The 24,834-nt window shown below is 35.4% G+C and overlaps 1 protein-coding gene across 1 annotated transcript in view; it reads left to right on the top strand.

The window, feature by feature from the left end:
• B3GLCT (beta 3-glucosyltransferase) overlaps positions 1-24,834 on the top strand; it is a 125,560-nt gene that overhangs the window by 78,636 nt on the left and 22,090 nt on the right. The window contains exons 7-10 of the mRNA XM_044668277.1: positions 5,145-5,281; positions 15,157-15,220; positions 20,233-20,364; positions 23,697-23,766. Coding sequence (XP_044524212.1) covers positions 5,145-5,281; positions 15,157-15,220; positions 20,233-20,364; positions 23,697-23,766 — 403 coding nt within the window. The remainder of the gene's footprint in view (positions 1-5,144; positions 5,282-15,156; positions 15,221-20,232; positions 20,365-23,696; positions 23,767-24,834) is intronic.

The following is a 24,834-nucleotide window of genomic DNA, read 5'->3' as shown; positions in this document are numbered from 1 at the left end:
CTGCTTCCAATTTGAACATTTCCTTTTGTGGTTTATGGCTTAGGAAATGAGAGGCCTTATCTGAGCCCTGATTTTTAAACAATGAAAGGCATATTAAAAATGTATTAGCCATTTGGGAGGGTTAAACAAACGAAGTAATCAGAGTTAAGAAATCATCTACTTAGACATAAAATGGATTATTTCTTTTTTTTGTAGTCAGTGAGAGCATGGTAATTTAGTCTTCCTAGTTCCATTAACTTTATAATTTTTACATTTTTTTCTATAGATATCTTTTCTTTGGTAGATAGTGTTCTAATTGACTGCAGTAAGTTAACTCCCAATAGTTTGGAGCTAGGAAGACCTGAATTAGAATCTGCCTCAGACATTTAACTATGTAACCCTAAGCAAGTCATTGAAATTCTCATATTCTCATTTTCCTCGTCTATAAATAGAGATAACAATAGCACCTACCTTATATTATTGTGAGGATATAAAGAAATTAATATTTGTAAAACATTTTACATATGTTAAAGCTATAGAATGATAACAGTTAACATTCACATAGCACACTTTTTGAAAAAAATTATTTACTTATTTTTTAATCAATTACACATAATAACAAATTTCCACATAAGTTTTCCAAAGTTAGATGATGCAAATTGTCTCCCTCCCTTCCTTCCCTCCTCCCTCCTGGATCTGGCAAGCAATACAGTCTGGGTTATACATGTGCAAAACATATTTCCATATTGTTCATTTTTATAAGTGAATAATCTTGTGAAATAAAATCCCAGATAAACAAGCGAAAAATCATATACTTTCACCTGTATCCTGACTCCAACAGTTCTTTCTTTGGAGGTGGAGAGCATTCTGTCATAACACATAGCACACTTTTAGTTCCTAGTAAGTGTTTAATAAATACTTCTTCATTGAGGCACTTAAGGCTTGCCATGTGCTCTCCACCCTTTGATGTTAGCTGTTATTCTTCTTCTTCTTATTATTATTATTCTATATCTTAACCTCAGTTAAGATCTCAGGAGCCATACTCAGGTATCTTTAAGTCACCACCATCCTGTGGGGATCTCTCTGGGAACAAACTAAAATGAGTCCAAATCCCACCTTCAGCCTTGCTCTTTATACACTAAGCCACCTCATTGCCCATTTCTTTATCATTCTTCTAATTTTAGTGTCTTCTTAGTTGTAGTCAATCCAACCTGGTAATCACAACAGTCAGCTGAGCAAGCTGTCCATTCTAATAATAAATTCCTCAAAGAGGAGAAGAACCATCATCAGGATGTTCAGACCAGTCAAGCCAGTCCACTAGCAATCATGAATCCAGTGAGATGGTGTCATCAAATTGAATTTGCTTGGCACATTTCCATTGGTTTTCTATAACCCGTTTTCTTATTTTAGAAAATATAAGAATTTTGGGAGTTTTTTTTCAGTCCCATCTGATTCTGTGTGACCCCATGGACTTCTTGTCCAGAGGATTTTCTTAGCAAAGACACTGGAGTGGTTTGCCATTTTCTCCTCCACTGTGTCCCCATTCTATAAATGAGGAATTGAGGCAAATAGAAGTTAAGTGACTTGTAAGTATCCGAAGTCAGATTTGAACTCAGATCTTCTTGTCCTCCAAATCTGGTGCTCTATCTACTGTACCACAATTATATTAATTATTATATATTATTATATATTATTATAATATCATAAGTATTATAATTGCTATTATAATAACCAATATTCATAAAGTGCTTACTATGTGCTGAAAACTGATTGGAACTAGTTACCTTATTATATACAATAATAATAACTAGCATTTATGTAGTACTTACTTTGCACTGAGTACTTTACAATTATTAATTTTTTTGATTCCTAAAATTCCTTATTAGATTCCTTAGGGACCTAAAAAGTAGGTGTTATTATTATCCCCATTTTACAGATAAGAAAACTGAGTCAAACAGAGATGAAGTGATATTTCCAGGGTCACAGCTAGTAAGTGCTGGACAGTGAATTTGAACTCAGGCCCTCCTGACTCCAGGCCCTGTGTTTTAACATGAAGTATTAATATATAGAATTTTAATAAAGAAAATTAATTCTAAGTCCCAGATACAATTGCTAGGCCTTGGGAATATAGAGAAAAAAATGAAACTTCCCTGCCCTGAAGAAACTTATACTCTTATCTGGGAGACAACGTAAGAATATACAAAATAAATATTACATAATTTGAAGGGAGTAGTACCAATCAGTCTCCATGTGCCATGAAAGATGGGCTTTTCTGTTTTATGTAAAGTTTTTGTTATGTGAGATGCCCTCTTTGGCTAGTTAAAAAAAAAAAAAACCACCTGAAAACAAAAAACCCAAGACCAAAAAAACTCCTAGACCTCTCAAGTTTCAGTTTGAATGTTGGAGTTATAACCTTCACTTGCTTTTTTTTTTTTTTTTTTAAATCTGTAAATCATTCCTTCTATTACCCTTAGCTCAATTTCTGTAAAGGATCTGGTGACTCACCTTTGCTTTTTTTGTGAAAAATAGAGTGATGATTTCAAAAGTTCAGGACAAGTTTATAAAAATTAGAATATAGAAAAGAACCTAATTAAATCCTCAGCTTTTCTGAATCTCTCAAAATTTAGTGTCTTATTTTTAAAATGGCATTAAAGAATAAGCATTCTATAGCTGTGAGACTTTCATTTAAACCAGAGAGATTTTTCAAATTTCAACTTGGTCTAAAATTTTAGAACAAAAAGTGAGATGTGGAACGCTGCACTAGCAAGCATTCTGGGCTGAGAGTCAGGACACCCTCATTCTTTGCTAGCATCTGCCACTTGCTCCTGTGTGATCTTAGGAAAATTGCTTACCTCCTCCTCCTCCTCCTCCTCCTCTTTCTCCACCTTTTCCTTCTTTCTTCTTCTTCTTTCCTCTTCTCTTCCATAAAATGACTAACATGACTAAAGAAATCAGTATGGATTGATTTCTTTATCTGTAAAAGGAGTTTGGAAGGCTGGGTAACCATTAAAGTCCCTTCCAGCTCTAAAAACATTTAGGTTCCCAGAATTTGCATGGATAAAGCTGTACTATAATGATCATATTTTAGTGTTTTCAAAAGGAAAGTATGTAGTTTTTTGTTAAGAATCCCTTTCTCTTCATCAGTCTTTCATTTTTTCAAGCAAATAAAAAGATAACTAGTGTTATATGAGATTAGGGACTTTCTGTTGTGCTTCAGAGCTTAGCTTAACCCTGTGCCTGGCAGAGAGTAGGTGCTTACTAAATATTTGTCAACTGACTGATGGACTAAATGCTCATAGGATGATCTATAGTTGCTATCATCTGTAGATGCTATCATCTGTAGATGATAGGATGATGTGTAGTTGCCTCTTTTCCCAAGCTTTCTTGAAATCTATTTTCTTTTCAGTGATCATCATTATTTGTAAGTAGCAGTACTGTTCATAGTTTTATATTAATCCCTGCCAGAAAACCATTTTTTATAACAAAGACTTTTTTTTTTAGAAAAATAAGAGAAATAAAACAGCAAAATCAATCCATACATTGAAAAAATCTGGCAGTATATGCAGTGTCATATATCCATGGATTCTCCTACCTCTGCAAAGGAGAATAGGATGTTTTCTTTTCCTATCTCCTCTTTGAGGGTCAAGCTTATTTTTTGGCAATTATTTTCAATTATTTTATGATTATTCTTTATATTTCTATTTTTGCAGCCATTATGTATATTGTTTTCTTTCCTCTTACTTCAGTGTGCATTGCTTTCTGAAAGTCTTTTTAAGCTTTTCTATATCCATGGTTTATTTTGCTGTTTCTTACATCTCAGTATTATTCCTTTATATTCATGTTTGTTTAGCCATTCTCCAGTCATTGGACATCTAATTCGTTTATAGTTTTTCATTACCACAAAAGTGCTTCTTTGAACATTTTGGTGTACATGGACTGTTTCTTTTTCATTACGAACCTCCTTGGGCATATGATGTGAGCCATTTTATTTGCATAATTCCAAAAACAGCTTTCCAGAATAGGTGTTCTAATTCACAGTTTTAGCTGTAATGCAATAATATTCCTGGCTTTCGACAGCCCTTCCAACATTGATTATTTTTGGTTTTTGTCATCTTTGCCAATTTGCTAAGTCTTAGTTAAAATCTCAGGATCAATCTGATTTTTGTTTCTCTTATAAGTGATTTGAAGAATTTTGTAATTCTTCTAAGAACAGTTCATATCCTTTGACCACTTATCAATTGGGGAAATGGCTTTTGGACATATGCATTTTTTTCAATTGTCTACACAAAAGCATTTTCCCCCCATTCTGTTCCTTCCTTTTTTATCCTAAATGCATTAGTTTTGTTTTTCAATTGTATTTAACAAAAATGGCCTATTTTGCAATTTGTAATTACCTCTCCTTGATTTAATTAAGAATTCATCTTCTACTCATAACTGTGAAAGGTATCTGCTCTGTTTCTCTTCTGATATTTCAAATAAAATTATATTTATTAGTCAGATTGTATATCAATTTTGAATTTATTGTGAATCTAGCATATGTATAGCAATGAAGTCACAAATCTAGAAAAACTAGGTTGGTTCAGTAGATAGAGCTCATAGCCTGGAATCAGGAAGACCTGAGTTCAAATTTGGCCTCAGACACTTACTAGCTAAGTGTTCCTAGGCAAGGTCTGCCTCAATTTCCTCATCTGTTAAATAGCTAGAGAAGGAAATGGCAACCTAGTATCTTTGCCAAGAAAACTCCAGATAGGGTCATGAAGAGTTGGACACAACTGAAATGATTATAACACAAAGAACAAAGAAAGAAAAATATAAGCACAATCACTGTTGATAAAGATTATTTTGAGGCACATTGCAAATTCTAAAGTGATTACTGAATCATCAAAGAAAGAGTAAATCATGTTCATTATTGTTTTAGTATTAGATCTATAATATCATATTCTGACTTTTTGAAAATTGGTAATCCATGTATGCTAACTTCTATTAACCAGAGAACTGTGTTCCTTTATCTTACCATAAAGCAAAGTGTTTTATTTGTCTGTAAAATAAGACATTTTGAAAGTTCTACAATCCCTTCTCTCAGTATGTAACTAGTCTTTTTTTTTTTTATCTTGAATAAATAATATAATGGATGATTCAATGATACTGTGCTTTTTTTCTTATAGGAGTGGTTTTTAGGAAAAGCATTACATGATGAACAATCAACAATCATTCACCATTATGCCTTTGCTGAAGATCCTACAGTTTTCAAATTTCCTGATTTTGCTGCAGGCTGGGCCCTTAGTCTTCCTCTTGTGAACAAGTAAGAAATAAATGGGCAATTTTTTTTGAACATCAGTTTCGTGACTTGCAGATTGATTAACAAATAACCTTCCCCCCCCAAGCAAATGATCGGCATTCTTAAAAATAATTTTTATCGTTTTCTTTGTGTTTTTTGTTCAAATCTCTTATTTAAAACCTCCAGTTTTTGTATTCCAGGCTTACCAATATTAAACTACCAAACTATATCAAATGCCTCCAAAAGAAGTGTTTTCATTTTTAAAGAGGAAAAAAAGGGATTATTTGTAAAACTGTGAATCAGATCATACAGCACATTTTTTACTCTCAAAGCTTTTCTGCTTGTCTGTGTTTCCTAGTGGTCTTCCTTCTATTCTTTTTGTGCATTTTTAGAAAATACTTCAATAATTCTTTTTTCTTTCTTTTGGCAATGTGGTAACTTATTTTCCTATCCCCTCAAATACCCACACCCCGAATGAAAAAAAGAAAACTAGGACCTGTGTAACAGATAAGCTTGATCAGAAGAAAACAGATCCATTTATGTACTATGTCTAGAAATATGTCTCTGTGTATCTTGAGCCCAACAGCTCCCTGGTAGGAAATATAGATAGCCTGCTTTATCATCCAGCTTATAGATTCATGGTCAGTCACTGATAAGAATTTTTAAGATTTTCAAAGTTGTTTATAATTTATAGTGTTCATTGTGTGGGCATCAGCACAATGCTTGGCACATGGTAGGTGCTTAATAAATATTAATTCATTGGTTAGGTACCTATGATGTGCTTATTAAATGCTTAATGAATTAGCTAGATTGTTCTATCTCTCACTTGGCTCTGACTTGTATTAAGAATTGTTAGTGCTACCCTTGAGCAGCCAGGTAAGTACAATAGAAAGAGTACCAGGCCTAGAGTCAGGAAGATCTAAGTTCAAATTTGGCCTCAGACACTTACTAGCTATAGGACCCTGGCCTGAATTCCTCCTCTGTAAAATGAAATGGAAAAGGAAATGGCAAACTACTCTAGTATTTTTCCAAAGAAAAACCCCAATGGAGTTATGAAGAATTGGACATGACTTAGAGACACACCAGACTTAGAGGAGTTAAAGAGCTAGGTTTTTGTCCCAGCTCTGCATCTTATTTGCTCTGTGACCCCTTTGTGTCTCACTTTTTCCTTTATAGTGAGTATAAAAAAATTCAATCAATTACTGTGTATCTTTATCTATCTATCTATCTATCTATCTATCTATCTATCTATCTATCTATCTATCTATCTATCTATCTATCTATCTATCTATCATCTGTCTATTTAATCTATCTACCCATCCATTTATCTATATGATCTAGCTATTTATCTATATCTGTCTGTCCATCTATATATCTTTCTATCTATCTGTCTGCCTATCTGTCTATCTATATATCTAATCTATGTGTCTATTTAATCTATCATCTGTTTACTTATTCTGTCAGTCTATCTATCTATCTGTCTGTCTACACACCCATCTATTTATCTATCTTTCTGTCTGATCTAGCTATTTATCTATCTATATCTATCTATCTATCTATCTATCTATCCATCTATCTGTCTATCTTTCTACCCATCTATTTATCTATCTGTCCATCTATATCTATCTATCTATCTATCTATCTATCTATATCTGTCTATCTATATATCTATATATCTAATCTATGTATCTATTTAACCTATCTTTCTATCATCTATTTACTTATTCTATCAGTCTATCTATCTATCTATGCACCCATCCATATATTTATCTTTCTATCTGATCTAGCTATTTATCTATATCTATCTGTCTGTCTTTCTGTCTGACTGTCTGTCTAATCTATATTTATCTGTATGTCTATCATTCTATCTATCTGTCTATGATCTATATATCTATCATCTATCTGTCTACGCATCGTCTATCTATATATTTATCCATCCATCTATGTATCTCTGTATCTATCTATCTTAAAGAATTGTTATGAAGATCATGATATAGGCCTTTGAAAACACTTTGAAAATTGTCAGAATGTAAGATAAACATTTATTAAGCACTTACTTTGTGCCAGGAAGTATGTTAAAACATTGGGGATACAAATTAAGAAAGTGAAAGACAGATCCTGCCCTCCAAGAGCTTACTATCTGATGGAGGAAGATAACACACAGAGGAAACAGAAAGAGGCAGTGGAGATACCTGGCCCAGGATGTGATGGAGAAGGAGTACGCTTGGTTGGAAAATGAAGAAATGACTGTAAAGTAGTTTTCTTCTGAGATTGGCAGAGCTTTATGTAACCTCCTGATAAGGAACCTAATATAATGTCTTGAAAATAAAGTAAAATTGAACCTCCAAATGCATTTGAAATCTTAAAAGAAAATGAAACCTAATGCAGTACCTTTGAAGTCTGATAGATGATTTAAATATGGGAAAGTATAGACTTTAGAAGACAGCAAAGAAATCTGTATCTGCATAGTTACAATAGCTTGTGTTTATATATAGTGCTTTAAAGTATGCCAAGACATTTTCATACATTATTATCTCATCTAATCTTCATAGCCCTGGGAGCTAGACCCTTCAGGTAGTGTTATTTATCATCTGACAGATGAGAAAACTGAGACTTAGAGAGGTTAAGTGGCCACATAGTTGGGAAATGTCAGAAGTTAGATTTGAACTCCAAGTCCAGCACTCCATCCACATCTCCTATTTAGATATATATGCAGAAACATGAAACTGAGCTGGCCGAGAGCCCAGAGATACAGAAACTGGGTACATTTTCTTTCTTGTCCTCAGCTAGTGTCATGGATTTAGAGTGCAATGGGAGCACTAGCTGTATCTGAGGTCCCTTCTAGCTCTATGATCCTATGATACAATCTCTGCATTATAGATGAGGAAACTGAGGCGTAGAAGGATACTGAGTCCCAAAGAGATTTATTGAACTTGATTTGTCCAGAATACAAAGGTAGCAATCTGGGATTTGAACCCACAACCCAGGACCTCCAAATCAAGGATTCTTTCCAAAGTACTATACTGTCTCCAACTGCTTCCAGACTTCAAGATGCTGTGACATGGGACTCATCTTGGGCCCTTCTAACCTTCTAGTAGTGTCTAAATAATATTCATTTTTATAATAATTACTGGCAGAAAAAATTCCCAGATATATAATAATCATAATCTCACTTCCTTTCCTCTCCCAGTTCTTTTTACTCTCATTTCCATGATTGAAGGAGGACAGAAATAAACATTTTTCTAGTACCTAGTATGTGCCAGGCACTGCACTAAATGCTTTCCAAATATTATCTCACTTGGTCCTCACAACAAATCTTTACTGTTATCACTATGTTTTAGCTGAAGAATCTGAGGCAAATAGAGGTTTAGTGACTCGCTCAGAGTCCCACAGCTCTAAGTGTCTGAGGATTTGAACTCTGGTCTTCCTAGTACTCTCTCCACTATACCACCTAACTGCCTCTAAATTTAAGCTGCCTGAACATCATCATTTCACTGGAGGACTCAATAAGCATTTCCTGCTTAGTGATATTGAGTGAGAAACTAGGTCTCTTATTGAAAAATTCTGGTTTGAGCTTTGCCATTGCCGATTGTCAAGGGAGCATTTTTTGAAGCCAAGTGGCAGCTTTCTAAAGATCTCATCAGATGTCAGAATCCAGATTTCGGAACATCTTTTGCTATATGTTAAACATTTTGGGGAACTATCTTCAACTAGATAATATCTAATTTGGATTTTTATCCCAACATTGGTATGTATGTTTAGGGATGGATTAGAGTTGCAGTCAGTATGATTTATGGAAATGTACCCTGGACTTAACCCTGTTTGCCTCAGTTTTCTAATCTATAAAATGAGCTGGAGAAGGAAATGGTAAATCTTTCCAGAATCTTTGCCAAGAAAACCACAAATGGAGTCATAAAGGGTTGGACAAGAATGGAAACAATTGATCAACAAATAAAAAATATTTTCAAAAACTGTGGTTATTGTGTGCATGGGTATGGCAAAGACTCACTGACTTCTTTTGGAATTCCCTGCCGTAAAGTAGTTTAAACATCATTATGTTTGTTCCCTGCTTCTAAATGAGTTGTGAGTCTGGAATTTTATTTGTAAGTCAATTGTAATTCTACAATCCTTTCCCCCACAGAAACAATGTCATAAATGGTCCTAGGCTAGCCCACAAAAGCATAGAACTGGTTATATAGCTGAACTATATATATANTATCTATCTATCTATCTATCTATCTATCTATCTATCTATCATCTGTCTATTTAATCTATCTACCCATCCATTTATCTATATGATCTAGCTATTTATCTATATCTGTCTGTCCATCTATATATCTTTCTATCTATCTGTCTGCCTATCTGTCTATCTATATATCTAATCTATGTGTCTATTTAATCTATCATCTGTTTACTTATTCTGTCAGTCTATCTATCTATCTGTCTGTCTACACACCCATCTATTTATCTATCTTTCTGTCTGATCTAGCTATTTATCTATCTATATCTATCTATCTATCTATCTATCTATCCATCTATCTGTCTATCTTTCTACCCATCTATTTATCTATCTGTCCATCTATATCTATCTATCTATCTATCTATCTATCTATCTATCTATCTATATCTGTCTATCTATATATCTATATATCTAATCTATGTATCTATTTAACCTATCTTTCTATCATCTATTTACTTATTCTATCAGTCTATCTATCTATCTATGCACCCATCCATATATTTATCTTTCTATCTGATCTAGCTATTTATCTATATCTATCTGTCTGTCTTTCTGTCTGACTGTCTGTCTAATCTATATTTATCTGTATGTCTATCATTCTATCTATCTGTCTATGATCTATATATCTATCATCTATCTGTCTACGCATCGTCTATCTATATATTTATCCATCCATCTATGTATCTCTGTATCTATCTATCTTAAAGAATTGTTATGAAGATCATGATATAGGCCTTTGAAAACACTTTGAAAATTGTCAGAATGTAAGATAAACATTTATTAAGCACTTACTTTGTGCCAGGAAGTATGTTAAAACATTGGGGATACAAATTAAGAAAGTGAAAGACAGATCCTGCCCTCCAAGAGCTTACTATCTGATGGAGGAAGATAACACACAGAGGAAACAGAAAGAGGCAGTGGAGATACCTGGCCCAGGATGTGATGGAGAAGGAGTACGCTTGGTTGGAAAATGAAGAAATGACTGTAAAGTAGTTTTCTTCTGAGATTGGCAGAGCTTTATGTAACCTCCTGATAAGGAACCTAATATAATGTCTTGAAAATAAAGTAAAATTGAACCTCCAAATGCATTTGAAATCTTAAAAGAAAATGAAACCTAATGCAGTACCTTTGAAGTCTGATAGATGATTTAAATATGGGAAAGTATAGACTTTAGAAGACAGCAAAGAAATCTGTATCTGCATAGTTACAATAGCTTGTGTTTATATATAGTGCTTTAAAGTATGCCAAGACATTTTCATACATTATTATCTCATCTAATCTTCATAGCCCTGGGAGCTAGACCCTTCAGGTAGTGTTATTTATCATCTGACAGATGAGAAAACTGAGACTTAGAGAGGTTAAGTGGCCACATAGTTGGGAAATGTCAGAAGTTAGATTTGAACTCCAAGTCCAGCACTCCATCCACATCTCCTATTTAGATATATATGCAGAAACATGAAACTGAGCTGGCCGAGAGCCCAGAGATACAGAAACTGGGTACATTTTCTTTCTTGTCCTCAGCTAGTGTCATGGATTTAGAGTGCAATGGGAGCACTAGCTGTATCTGAGGTCCCTTCTAGCTCTATGATCCTATGATACAATCTCTGCATTATAGATGAGGAAACTGAGGCGTAGAAGGATACTGAGTCCCAAAGAGATTTATTGAACTTGATTTGTCCAGAATACAAAGGTAGCAATCTGGGATTTGAACCCACAACCCAGGACCTCCAAATCAAGGATTCTTTCCAAAGTACTATACTGTCTCCAACTGCTTCCAGACTTCAAGATGCTGTGACATGGGACTCATCTTGGGCCCTTCTAACCTTCTAGTAGTGTCTAAATAATATTCATTTTTATAATAATTACTGGCAGAAAAAATTCCCAGATATATAATAATCATAATCTCACTTCCTTTCCTCTCCCAGTTCTTTTTACTCTCATTTCCATGATTGAAGGAGGACAGAAATAAACATTTTTCTAGTACCTAGTATGTGCCAGGCACTGCACTAAATGCTTTCCAAATATTATCTCACTTGGTCCTCACAACAAATCTTTACTGTTATCACTATGTTTTAGCTGAAGAATCTGAGGCAAATAGAGGTTTAGTGACTCGCTCAGAGTCCCACAGCTCTAAGTGTCTGAGGATTTGAACTCTGGTCTTCCTAGTACTCTCTCCACTATACCACCTAACTGCCTCTAAATTTAAGCTGCCTGAACATCATCATTTCACTGGAGGACTCAATAAGCATTTCCTGCTTAGTGATATTGAGTGAGAAACTAGGTCTCTTATTGAAAAATTCTGGTTTGAGCTTTGCCATTGCCGATTGTCAAGGGAGCATTTTTTGAAGCCAAGTGGCAGCTTTCTAAAGATCTCATCAGATGTCAGAATCCAGATTTCGGAACATCTTTTGCTATATGTTAAACATTTTGGGGAACTATCTTCAACTAGATAATATCTAATTTGGATTTTTATCCCAACATTTGTATGTATGTTTAGGGATGGATTAGAGTTGCAGTCAGTATGATTTATGGAAATGTACCCTGGACTTAACCCTGTTTGCCTCAGTTTTCTAATCTATAAAATGAGCTGGAGAAGGAAATGGTAAATCTTTCCAGAATCTTTGCCAAGAAAACCACAAATGGAGTCATAAAGGGTTGGACAAGAATGGAAACAATTGATCAACAAATAAAAAATATTTTCAAAAACTGTGGTTATTGTGTGCATGGGTATGGCAAAGACTCACTGACTTCTTTTGGAATTCCCTGCCGTAAAGTAGTTTAAACATCATTATGTTTGTTCCCTGCTTCTAAATGAGTTGTGAGTCTGGAATTTTATTTGTAAGTCAATTGTAATTCTACAATCCTTTCCCCCACAGAAACAATGTCATAAATGGTCCTAGGCTAGCCCACAAAAGCATAGAACTGGTTATATAGCTGAACTATATATATATATATATATATATATATATAGAGAGAGAGAGAGAGAGAGAGAGAGAGAGAGAGAGAGAGAGAGAAATATACTAATGATATTTTCCTGAAAAGTAACTACAACAATAGCAGAAGAAAGAGAAAGGGGAGAAAAAGAGAGAAGAGAAAGACAAGCCAGAAGCAGTAGCAAGCAGTAGGAAAGACCAGAGACAGAAGTAATAGAGATAGAAAGTGAGGCTCCTTTATTTATTTCATTGGCATTTCAGAATTCTTTCGAAGGGATCTCAGTGGCCATGTGGCCCCATTCCATTCCCTTCTACAGATTACCTGACAGGTGGTCACCCAGTCTCTGTGTGAAGACCTCTAGTGAAGGGAACCATCACCTCCCTTAATAGCCCTTTCCACTTTTGGACAACTTTGTTCGAAAGTTTGTTTTTTCCTGATGCCATGCCTTATTTTGCCTCCCTGCAACTTTATTAATTGTAATCTTTCCCTTGAGGGCCAAACAGAACTGGTTAAATCCTTCTTCCATAGGACTGTCCTTAAAATACTTGAAGACTAGTATCCTGTCTTCCCCGAGTCTTATCTAGGCGAAATATCTTCAGTTCCTTCAATGAATACTTCTATGGCATGGACGTGAGATTTTTTCCCCCTTCTTAGTTACTCTCCTCTGAATGCTAACCAATAACCTCCTTTGGATTCTGCCCAGCTAACCAATGACCTTCCTGAAATGTATTTAGATTTAAATTTAACAGTGCTCCAAGTAGTCAGGCTACAATGGAGCTATTACTTCTTTATTTTCAGAAACTCTATCTCATAATACCCTTCAATTAATAACATTGTCAGAGAAGGAAATAAAATGAGTCTAGCATGATCTTTCCATAATAAAATCATGCTGACCCTTTGTGATTCTTGCTTCCCTTCCTACATATTCCGTAACCAGCTCTTTAATGATATGTTAAATATTTAAGTTAAAGTTACTGACCTATAGTTTGCACGTTCCATTCATTCTGTTCTCTTTTTTGAAAATCAGAATGGAAGTAGCTAGGCTTAGTGCTTTGAGAGCCAGGCCTGGAGACCAGAGATTGTGGATTCAAATTTGGCCTCAGATACTTCCTAGCTATGTGACCCTGGGCAGGGTTACTTAACCCCCATTGCCTAGTCCTTACTGCTCTTCTATCTTGGAACCAATCTACAGTATTGATTCTAAGATGGAAGGTAAGGGTTTAAAAAAAAGGGAAATCAGAATATTTGTTCTTTTTTAGTTGCAAGATATCATTTCCATTCTTAATGATTTTTCAGATACTTCTGAAAGTAGTTAACATCTGCCAGTGCTTTTAGTATCTGAATTATGAAGGTCATCTACAACAAGTGATTTGAACACATTCAGTGATACTAGGCACTCTGCTTTCATTTTCCTATTTATTTTGGGTAATTAGCTTCCTATCTGTTATTTCCTTTCAAGCTGAAAGTATATTATTATTATTTTTTTTTTTTGCAAAGAAAGCACAAGGAAACAAAGTATTGAATAGCTTGATTGCTTACTTTTTTTAAACTAGGAAATAAATCTCATGATTGAGGGGATAGAAGGTGCATTTGAAAGGGACATTTTTATGCTTGCTATTTATAAGTCTGGGAGTCTCCAAAATAACATCTGTAAGTCAACTACTATTAAACAAAATGTAATTATGAGTCATCTTTATCTTCATGATTTATGATATGACTTTATCTTCCATATGTTTAGAACACAACTTTAAAAAATATATCACTTTAGACCAAATACAAGGTCAAGATGTAATAAGCAAGTGAACAAAAATAATTAGTAGCATATTAAAATTTGCAGGTTTTTATACTTTGAGATACTATTTCACAGTAGTGAATAAAAGACAGTACTTTTTTTTTTGCTATGGCTTTCTTATAAATGAAGCCAATAGTATACATTTATTAAAAGAACTAGATATCAAAATGGGATTTCTTCAATTTTATGGTAATCATGAAACCCATCAGTGTTCCTTTAGTTCAGTACATTTTATGAACCTCAGCTTGAAATAAAAGAAAACACTTCCAACAAAAGTAATTTTAAAATTTTACTTTTTTCCCATAAGCTCCCAAACAAGCAAAGATAAAGGCTATATTGGAGTTATCAAAAATAGTAGATGGAAATCTCAACCTTTATCCTTTTTCTTTCTTTTCTTCTCTTAGTTTCTTTTTTCCTGTAAAAGAATATCCAGTTTAAAACAAAATCTCATTGTATTATCTTTCAAAGGCTCCAATATGTATCTTTGCAGATGATAAAATGATGCTCATTTTAAGGGTGGCTCCTTTGTGGCAATCATTGGCATTCTTATGATAATGGCAACAATAATTGGCATTCTTATGATAATAAATAAATGATTTGTGTTTTTATCCACTCAGCAGGCTGAAAGGCTTACAGTGTGCTTTTATTTTATTCTTTATAACAAATTTTTAATAATAATAAAACATTGTTCGTAGTCTTATTTAAACTTTAAAAAATTTGATCAAATTGCTTACCAGCTCTGGGAAGCAGGGAGGGAGACCATTTAGATTGTATAACTTCAGAAAACTTATGTAGAAAATTGTTATTGCAAGTAATTGGTAAAATAGAATATCTTTAAAAAAATAAAAATTTAAAGAGTACAATGTCTTTTCACTCTTTTTTGTCTTTTTTTTTATCTTATCAGAAAATAATTTAACTGCCTCCATTTTCCAGGCTTACCAAGAGATTGAAAAGTGAGTCCTTGAAGTCTGACTTTACAATTGACTTAAAACATGAGGTAAGTCATATTCCATTGAGTTGAATATTTGCCTAATCAAATCTGTGAAGAATTTTGGTATTGGAAAAATTCTAAGTTTGTAGTAGTATATTTTCTCTCATGGGAAGTCAGTACTCAGCGTATTTAAATCCAGTTTTGAGTTTCTAAAGCCCAAAGGTAAAACATAGCATGTGGTTTAAAGCCCAAAGATGAGGTACTATATGTGGTTAAAATGCCTTTACTCAATCATCATCCTTGACATCTCTGCAGTTTTTGACCCTCCAGCATTCTCATCTTCTTTCCTTTGTTTTTTTTTTTTTTTAAATTTTAAACCCTTAACTTCTGTGTATTGACTTATAGGTGGAAGATTGGTAAGGGTAGGCAATGGGGGTCAAGTGACTTGCCCAGGGTCACACAGCTGGGAAGTGTCTGAGGCCGGATTTGAACCTAGGACCTCCTGTCTCTAGGCCTGGCTCTCAATCCACTGAGCTACCCAGCTGCCCCTTTCCTTTGGTTTTGTATAGCTCTCTTTTGATTCTGCTCCAAATTCTTATTCAACCCCAATCTCTTTTCTGAATTTCAGGCCATTTTGACTACCTAGACATTTGTAAGCATATCAAATAACCAGTCCAAAAAGGAACACTATATTTCCTCCAAAACTAATCTCTTCTTTGAACTTAACCCATTATAGTTGATGGCATCACCATCTCTGCAGCTCTATCTTGTGATTGGTTCATTCCTGCTTGGGACCACCATTTCAGGAGGTGCCCATGACATCCATGCTCACTTCTCTCCTGGATCAGCTTCCATCTCTCTGGACCTTTCCACTTTACCTCAACATGGACACCCTTAACTCCATCTCCATTCCTCTTCCATCCCCCTTCTCAGTTTCCTCACTCTAGTTCTTGAGTTTTGCAAGGAAGATAGGATGTTTTCCCCTCCTTTTATTGTAGGATAGTTATTCTATCCCCATATAGCCTTGAAAATTGGGCAGTCTTATTTTGCTTGTACTTGTGTTTCCATCACAAATTATAGCATCTGGCACATAGAAAGCAATCAATAAAAGTCTTATCTATCTGTCCTAGCCACTCAGGTTTATAACCTCATCATCTTTGACTTCTTCTCTTCCTTCAGACTCCATATTCAACAAATTATCAAGTCATATCCATTCCATCTCAATATCTCTTGCATCCATTCCCTCTTCTTGACCTATACAATTTGTACCCTATTTCAAGCTCTTGTTACCCCTTGTCTGCACTATTGAAATGAACTTCCTAGTTTGTCATCTTGCCTCTTCTCTCTCTCCTCTCTAGTCTGCTGCTCACAGCTATCAAGTGGTATTCCTAAAACACATGTTACTCCCTTACTCAAAAATCTCTAGTCACTTCCTGTTACCTCTGGAATAAATTAGAAACTCCTCCAGCTGTCATTTAAAAATGTGGCTTTTGACTCGCCTGTCTGATCCTAGCTTATATTGCTCTATTTCACCCAATATCTGTTCTCATCAAATTGGTCTGTCAGCTAGCTTTTCCCCATATGCAACATTCCATTTCCTAGATCCTTTCTTTTAGTAGAATCTCTAGCTCTGAGCTGTACTCCCACCCTACTCTGCCTCAGAAAATCCCATAGACTGACAGCTGCCTGGTTCAAAAACATTTGTGGTCTTAACTAGAAGTACCTTGGGCTTATACATGGATCCCCTCTTTTGTCTATATTGGAGCCATGGAAAACAGGATCTAACCCAACAATGAAAGGCAAGTAATGTGGGGTAACTAAGAGGGAAGGAACAGGTACTTATTAAACACTTTCAATAGGCCAGCTTCCAGGGACAGCTAGGTGGCACGGTGAGAAGAGTGCTAGAGTGGGAATCAGAAAGACTCATCTTTGTGAGTTCAAATCCAGCCTCAGACAGCTGTGTGATTTAGGCCAAGTCACTTAACCCTATTTGCTTCAGTTTCCTCATCTGTAAAATAGGCTGGAGAGGGAAATGGCAAACCACCCCTTTATCTTTGCCAAGAAAACCTCAAATGGGGTCTTGAAGAGTTGGACATGACTAAACAACAAAATGTTCTAGGCACCTTACAAATATCTCATTTTATCCTTACAACAATCCTGGGAAGTATGAGCTATTATTTCCTCCTTACAGTTGAGGAAACTGAGGCTGGCAAAGTTGAAGTGATTTGATCAGGGCCACACAACTAGAACATGTGTGAGGCAGGGGTTGAACTAGGCTCAACACTCTTTCCACCATGTGACCTGGCAGGAATTTAGGGTTGCTCTGCCTTACATTCCCTGACCCTATGACTGTAATGGATATTTTCCCTTAAGTAAATGAGGAATGAATAGCTGGGGGAACAAGAGGTGTCTTTTTGTAACTTTGGCATCAGTGCAGCAACCAGGTATCCCTGAGACATTAAACATTCATTGCTTCCCATCTCGCTGATCCATATATACAGTCCAGCCTGAGAAAGACCTTTCATTTTTTCTGAGACCACCTGTGTGACCATGGATTTCTGGCAGGTTTTATAGTATCCCTTATTCAGCATTTTGTTTTATCTGTCACACAAAATACCTTTTATGGCAGGCTTTTAATTATAACCCTTAAAAGCACCCTCTGGTAGAGTTGGAAAGAAGCTCAGAAGTTCCTTGGTACAAGACACATCTGAACAGGAAGGGAGATTGACACAGTGGAAAGAACATAGGACTTAGAGTCAGGGGACCCAGATTTAAATCTTGGCTTTTTTAGACAAGTTGCTTCACTTTCCCAGGCTCCTCATTTGAGATTAGAGAGCCTCTAAGGCTTAGGTTCAAATCAGATAATATTTGTAAAAAGCACTTTGTAGGCACTATATAAAAATTCCATTTTGGCACCCTTCCACCCAGGACTTTTCCAACTCTAAAATTGTGAGCCCTCTAAAACAAATGCTTCATGCATGCTTCATGCATATATGGCAACACTCTCTGGTGCAGCTGGGCCAGACTATAATGTCTGGCAGTGTTTCCCCCATCCTGCACAGGTTCAGGCAGGCAACTAAGTGGCACAGTGGATTGAATGCTGGACCTAGACTCAGGAAGACCCAAGTGCAAATATAGCCTCAAATACTTATTGACCATGTGACCCTGGGCAAGATGTTTAACCATTTTCCCCTTAGTTTATTCCTCTATAAAATGGACATAATGATTACACCCACTTCACAGGGTGGTTGTGAGAATAAAATGAGACTATTTTTAAGGCACTTTGCAAAATTTAATGCTCTATATAAATGCTAAGTTGTTATTATTGAATTCACATGTATGCCATAACACTTGTCCCTAGTAAATTTCATCTTAATTGGATTTTGTTGTTTTTTCTAATTTGTTCTTCAAGGCAGGGGCATAGCCCTGTGATGCTACATTAGAAATATCCCTCCAGGCAATTTGGAACTATGCCCAAAGGGTTGTAAAACAACGCATATCTAATCCAGCAATACTACTAGATCTATATCCCAAAGAGATCAACAAAAGCAGGAGAGGCCCTACTGGTATAAAAATATTTATAGCAGCTCTTTTTGTGGTGGCAAAGAATTAGAATTTGAGGGGTGTCCATCAATTGAAGAATGGCTGAACAAACTGTGGTATATGATGGTGATGGAATTCCTATTGTGCTGTAAGGAATGATGAAGAGGATGATTTCAGAAAGAGCTGGAAAGACCTACATGGGATGTAGAGTAAAATAAGTGGAACTAGGAGAATGTTGTACACAGTACAGCAATATTGTGGGAGGATCCACCGTGAAAGACTTACCTTCTCTCAGCAATACAATGATCTGGAATAATTCCAAAGGACTTATAAAGAATGCTATTCACCTCCAAGGAAAGAACTGTTGAAGTCAGAATACAGATCAAAGCATACAACTTTTTCATTAAGTTTATTTGTGTTTTTATTTGGGGGGTTTGATTTTATATGAGTATTCTCTTACAACAGTGACCAATATGGACATTTTTTAAAAAAGAGAGACTTCCTTCCATCCATTAGTTATCACTTTTTGGATTCTATTTAATTCAACCAATTCTGAATTCAGGCACCATCTCTCTATCTTGTCCACAAGTATATATCATGAAAGACTTTGTAAAGTACTAAGGTAGTGAAGCCCAAGTATACTAAATATGCCTGTCACATTCCCCCTTTTCTGTTTAATAACACTGTCAAGAAAAGACAGGAGATTAGTCTGGTATAACTGAACTTGATGACCTATATTCTCTTTTAGTGAGCATTGACTCCCTCCCTTTAAGATTATATTCTAGACTTTTGCCAGCATTCAACATCAAGCTTACTGGCCTCTAGTTTGAAAAATTCATTTTGTCCTTTTGAAAAATGTGGATGACAGATTTCATGCTCCTGCCCTTGAGCACTTCTCTCATTCATTTTCCTAATATTTTTCAAACACCAATGGCAGTGACTCAGTAGTCATGCATGCATATTTTATTTTCTGCCTTAGAACAAAATTTGTCCTGACCAGGTGACTTGATCTCATGAAGGGCATCAGGGTACCTTTTTAAAAAAACTATGGCCTTGTTTATTTTGGGTTTCATTTTTGTTATATATATTCCCTAATTTCAAAGATAAATTTCCTTAGTGAAGAAAATGCAAGCAAAATAAGTGAGTATCGTGGGGGGAGGACACTAGCCATTTTCCCCTTTCTGATGACTTGCCTGTGAATGTGTTTTTCTTTTAAAGAGAAAGCAGCTGAAGTGTAGATACCCAGGTGATGTAAGTGAGGCTAATGATTTCTTGCATATTTCTCTATGGTATTTTGATGAGAATTTTACTACTTTACAAAACTAACATGGCCATTTAGGAATCCTTTAGTACTCAGTATATTGGTTCACCTAAAAGACTTCATAATGAGTGTATTTTAATTATTCAATGCAATTAATAATACTCTAATGTTTATGAGACCAAACTCAAGATATTTGTTGCTTTAAGTCCTTTCTTGCTTTACCTATTGTTTATCATGTTCCTTTATTCATTGTCAATCATCTGTTTTATAACAGATTGCTCTCTATATTTGGGACAAAGGCAATGGACCACATCTTACCCTAGTGCCTGAGTTTTGCACAGATGATGTGAGCTCTCCTAAGGCTATGGGTTGTGCCACAATGTTTCATACTTTTCTACCACTTTGTGTGAGTACCATATATAAAATTTCTTTATGTGCTACATTTACATAATGTGCTTCTTGCTATCTTGGCACATTGTAGAGTATTATAGACTTAGTGAGTCCTGATAATTATTTACAGATGAAAGACAAATGAGCAGATTCTGTGTCTAGTCATTAATGTCAACTAAAATTTACTGAGCATTTGTTATGAGAAAGACATTAGATTTGGAATCAGACTTCAGTATGAGCTCTAGATCTTCTACTTAGAAGTTTCATGACTGAGCAAGTCACTTAACTTCCCTGAGCCTCAGTTTCCCTATCTATAAAATGAGTATTTTCTTGTGAAACTACAATTTTGTGAAGAAAGGGTTTTTTGTGAAGAAAGGTTTTTGGAAACCTTAGCATACTTTTTTTATTATCAAATCAAACAATATATTCCATTCAGGCACTTACTAAGTGCATTCTGATCATTAAGGGCTTTGAATGCAGAGAACTTTACTTGGCAGGCAATTAGGAGTTGTTGAAGGGTTTTCAACTAGAATGATAGGATCAGATCTAAGAATAAAATGGTAAGTCTTAAAGCAGAGTGAAAGCTCAGTTGGATATGGGAAAGAGTAGAGGTGGGAATTATGAATAGCAATTTGGAACTCTGTCCATATAAAAGAACTATATAAAACCATGTAAAAGAAATGATGATGATGATGATCATTATTGTTTTATTATTATTATAGAGAGGTAGCAGGGTGTAATGGATAGACAAATGGGGTTGGAGTTAGGAAGATTGGGGATCTAGTCCCTTCTCCGGCACAGTAGCAGTGTGACCCTGGGAAATTGACTACATTTTTGTATGCCTTGGGATTTCCTACTAAATAGTAGATAGGCTATGATCTTCATAGGCAAAGTTCTCATGCTGACAAAATCCAAAATCCTTTGTGATGTCTTATTAGCAGAAGAGCTAAAGGGGTATTTCATAGTGTAGAGAGACGTTCACATCTTTCCATCTAGAAGGAAGAAAATGCAAACATACACCATATGCTTATTTGGCATCTTATTGCATGTGCACAACAAATACTATTTCACTAATTAAGGAGAGCACCTGGGCTCAAGTTTTTTTTTTTAGAAACCCCTATCTTCTGTTTTAGAATCAATATTATATATTAGTTCCCAGGCAGAAGAGCAGGAAGAGTTAGGCAGTGGGGGCTAGGTGATTTGCCCAGAGTCAAAGATCTAGGAAGTGTCTGAGGTAAATTTGAACCTAGGACTTCCCATCCCTAGACTTTACTCACAATCCCCTGGGTTTCATGTGTTTTTCCTAGGATCAAGTATTTCTTGAACTAAGTAAGACATTGTGACTTACTGAAAACTGTCATTCTAAAGCATGAAAAAAAACCCAACACTACTGATTGAAGATGGCCCTTGCTAGCAAACTCAGAATGTCTACAATTAAATTCAGGTGTACTAAAAACTAGACACTGTATCTGAGAGTGGAAAAGACCTTAAGATAATAGGTAGAATAGAGTGTTGCATCTGGAGTCAGGAATACCTGAATTTAATGTCTGCCTTGGACATTAACTGCAAGTCACTTAAATTCTTTTTGCCTCAGTTTCCTCATGTGTAAAATGAAGACAATAATAACACCTACCTTGCAGGTGTGAAATAAAATTCTTCACTCTGTGTGTAGATAAAAAAAAAAACTCATCCAAAAGTATTGATTTATGATTATTCTGAGTCTTAAGCATATTTTTTGCCTAGAGAAAGAGAAAAATGCATAAACTGACACCCTATTCCCTCAGACAACTCTCTAACACAAGTAATATTGAAGTCCCAATTTAGAGGATCTTGAACAAGGAGTATTTCACAATCAAGACTGAACAATGGTCATCTAGAGCTCTGATAACATTTCAGTTAACAGTTTGCTTTATCAAATAGAACAATGATGGGCAAACTACAGCCCACAGGCCAGATGTGGGCCCCCTGAAATGTTCTATCCAGCTGCAACATTATTCCTCATCTACAAATACAATGAGTAGGATGCAATACAATGAAACTTCTAAAGAGTTGCCTTAGAAACAGACTGACAGATGAGCAATTCCTTTCCTTTGGCCCCCTCTTTAAAAAGTTTGCCCATCACTGAAATAGAACATTAGTCACTTAAGTTTTGGCGCACCCTTGAAGAGTAATTTCCTAAAACAATTCATCCCTCTTTTGACTGCTGTCCCCAAAGATCCTCTTTTCTAGCTGACCAAATGTGAACTGAAATGATGATTTTCCATTAGCCAAAGTAATCAAAGAGACTTCTCTTACGTAAAGAGTTCTTAACCTAGAGTCCACAGATAGATTTCAGTGAAGGGGGATTGAGGTATCTGTGAACTTGGATGGAAAAAATTTACATCTTAATTTTCTTTAAGATTGCACTGAAATTTACTGTTTCCTTTAGTTATGTAAAACATTCTGAGTCAGTCTTCACTAGACTGCCAAAGGGGGGCAGTCCATAAAGAGATACATGGTCCAGAGGAGATTAAGAAGCCTTATTTTAGGAGGATCTCTTCACTCCTCTAATTACTTTTGGAAAGGGGTCCTTCCTGGGCTGATCAGAAAGAAGAGAACATGACATTGTTTTGAAATAAATAGTTAAAGAAGGACTGATGACATTTCTATTTCACATTAGTCCAAAGGCTTCAGACTAGGATCATTTAAAAATGCATTTCTAGTATTTCTAAATGAGGAAGCTAGAGCAGAAGGGATGGTGTCTGCTTCCTCTTAAAATTCTCTTGAGGAGCAAATGAGATTATATATAAGGTGCTTCACCAAATTTAAAACACAATATAAATGTTAGTTGCTATCATCATCATCATCATCATCATCATCATCATCATCATCATCCAGTCCAAATCAAACATTTGTGAGAAAGAGAGAGAGAGAAATGGGGGCCCACAGATAGTTTAAGCACCTTGCTATAGTGGAATAGGAAAAAAGCCCAGGTCTTGACCTTGTCTTCTTTCACCTAGTCCATCCCTATTCCTCTAATAACTCTTCCAACTAGACTTAATAAGTTATTTAATTTTATTGACAATAGGCATTAAAATGTGATTCTAATTAAAATGTGTTCGAGTAAATGTTCCCTGTTCCTAGGCATTTTCCATCCTGTTTGCTAAAAATTATAATTAAAAAAAATAGAGCCACTTTACTAGAATAGCAGAACACCCCCCATTCTTTGTCTGTATTTATTTGGGGAGTCACTGTCAAAATGGCCACTTGTATGGATTTTGGGACAGTTGATACTTGATTTTATAATACATTCTTAAAAAAACACTTCAAGTTATAAATGGATGAATTTTTTTTCTTATTTCCTTGTAGGGAAATCCAGTGAAGGAGATGGATGTTTTTGTTGCTGTAAAAACATGCAAGAAATTTCATGATGATAGAAGTATGTTCTGAATCATTTGTTTTTATTGGATTTTTAAAATATGCTCTTCACTTTAAAAGGTCATAAGCACAAGAATCAGACTGTAACAAAAGTGACAGCCAGTGAAATATGTACTAAACAGTATTTCTCATTTCTACAGGTAAACTAAAAGGGTTAAGTTCAATGAATGTGAATTCAAAAGTCCTTTAAATGCTGTTAAAAACCTCATTTTTATTCATAAACCAGAAAGGTTAGAGAATACTTGTCTTGGGATAATGTCAGAAATATTCAATTAATTAGAACTGTGCAGAACCTTTGATTCTTACTGAAGTCTTGATGATTTACTAGAATAATGGATTATGTTACATGTTGCCTGTGAAAATTTTGGAATGTGAAAATTAAGTGGGTCCAAGAAGAATGTTTGAAGATTAGCCCTGATTCACCACCCTCCTAGATTTCACTGTACTTTCTTCCAAAGAAAACACTTGTAATAATTGTGCTTACTAGTAAATGAAATAGAAATAAGAAAAAAAGATGGAAAAGGAAGATGCTTTATAAGGCAGCAATCTTATTAATCACGCCACAGAATAGAGAATACTGAAAAATATAGGTTTTTTGTTGTACAGCTAAGGAGTCCTCTTGGGATGGGCAGCATGATATAATAATGACAAGAATGTTAAGAGCACTGGATTTGAAATTAAGGAACTTGGATTCCAACCCTAACCGTTATTTACTCTGCATGAGATTTTAGACAAGTTTATTAACTTCTTGGGACCTCAGATTCCCAGTCTGTAAAATGAAGGAGTTGGTCTAGGTGGTCTCTAAGTACCTTCTAGCTCTATATGCTTCTATCCCTGCTTATACATGAAACTTTTCTTGCCTCCCTTCCTGCCCCAGCTTCTAGTGCCTCCCCCTGAAAATCACTTTGTATTTATTTTGTATATACTTATATGTGTACATGTTGCCTCCACCCAGAGAATGTAAGCTCCATGGGGGCAGGAACTCTTTCATTTTGTGTTTGTCTTTGTATTTCCAGTGCCTGGCACATAGTAGGTGCTTAATAATATCAACTGATTAATCCTCCCTAGA

This window comes from Gracilinanus agilis, chromosome 3 (assembly GCF_016433145.1).
Source record: "Gracilinanus agilis isolate LMUSP501 chromosome 3, AgileGrace, whole genome shotgun sequence".
In the NCBI taxonomy this organism is placed as follows: Eukaryota; Metazoa; Chordata; class Mammalia; order Didelphimorphia; family Didelphidae; genus Gracilinanus; species Gracilinanus agilis.
Note: the sequence above shows the minus strand (reverse complement) of the source record. Positions and strands in the feature narration are given on the sequence as shown.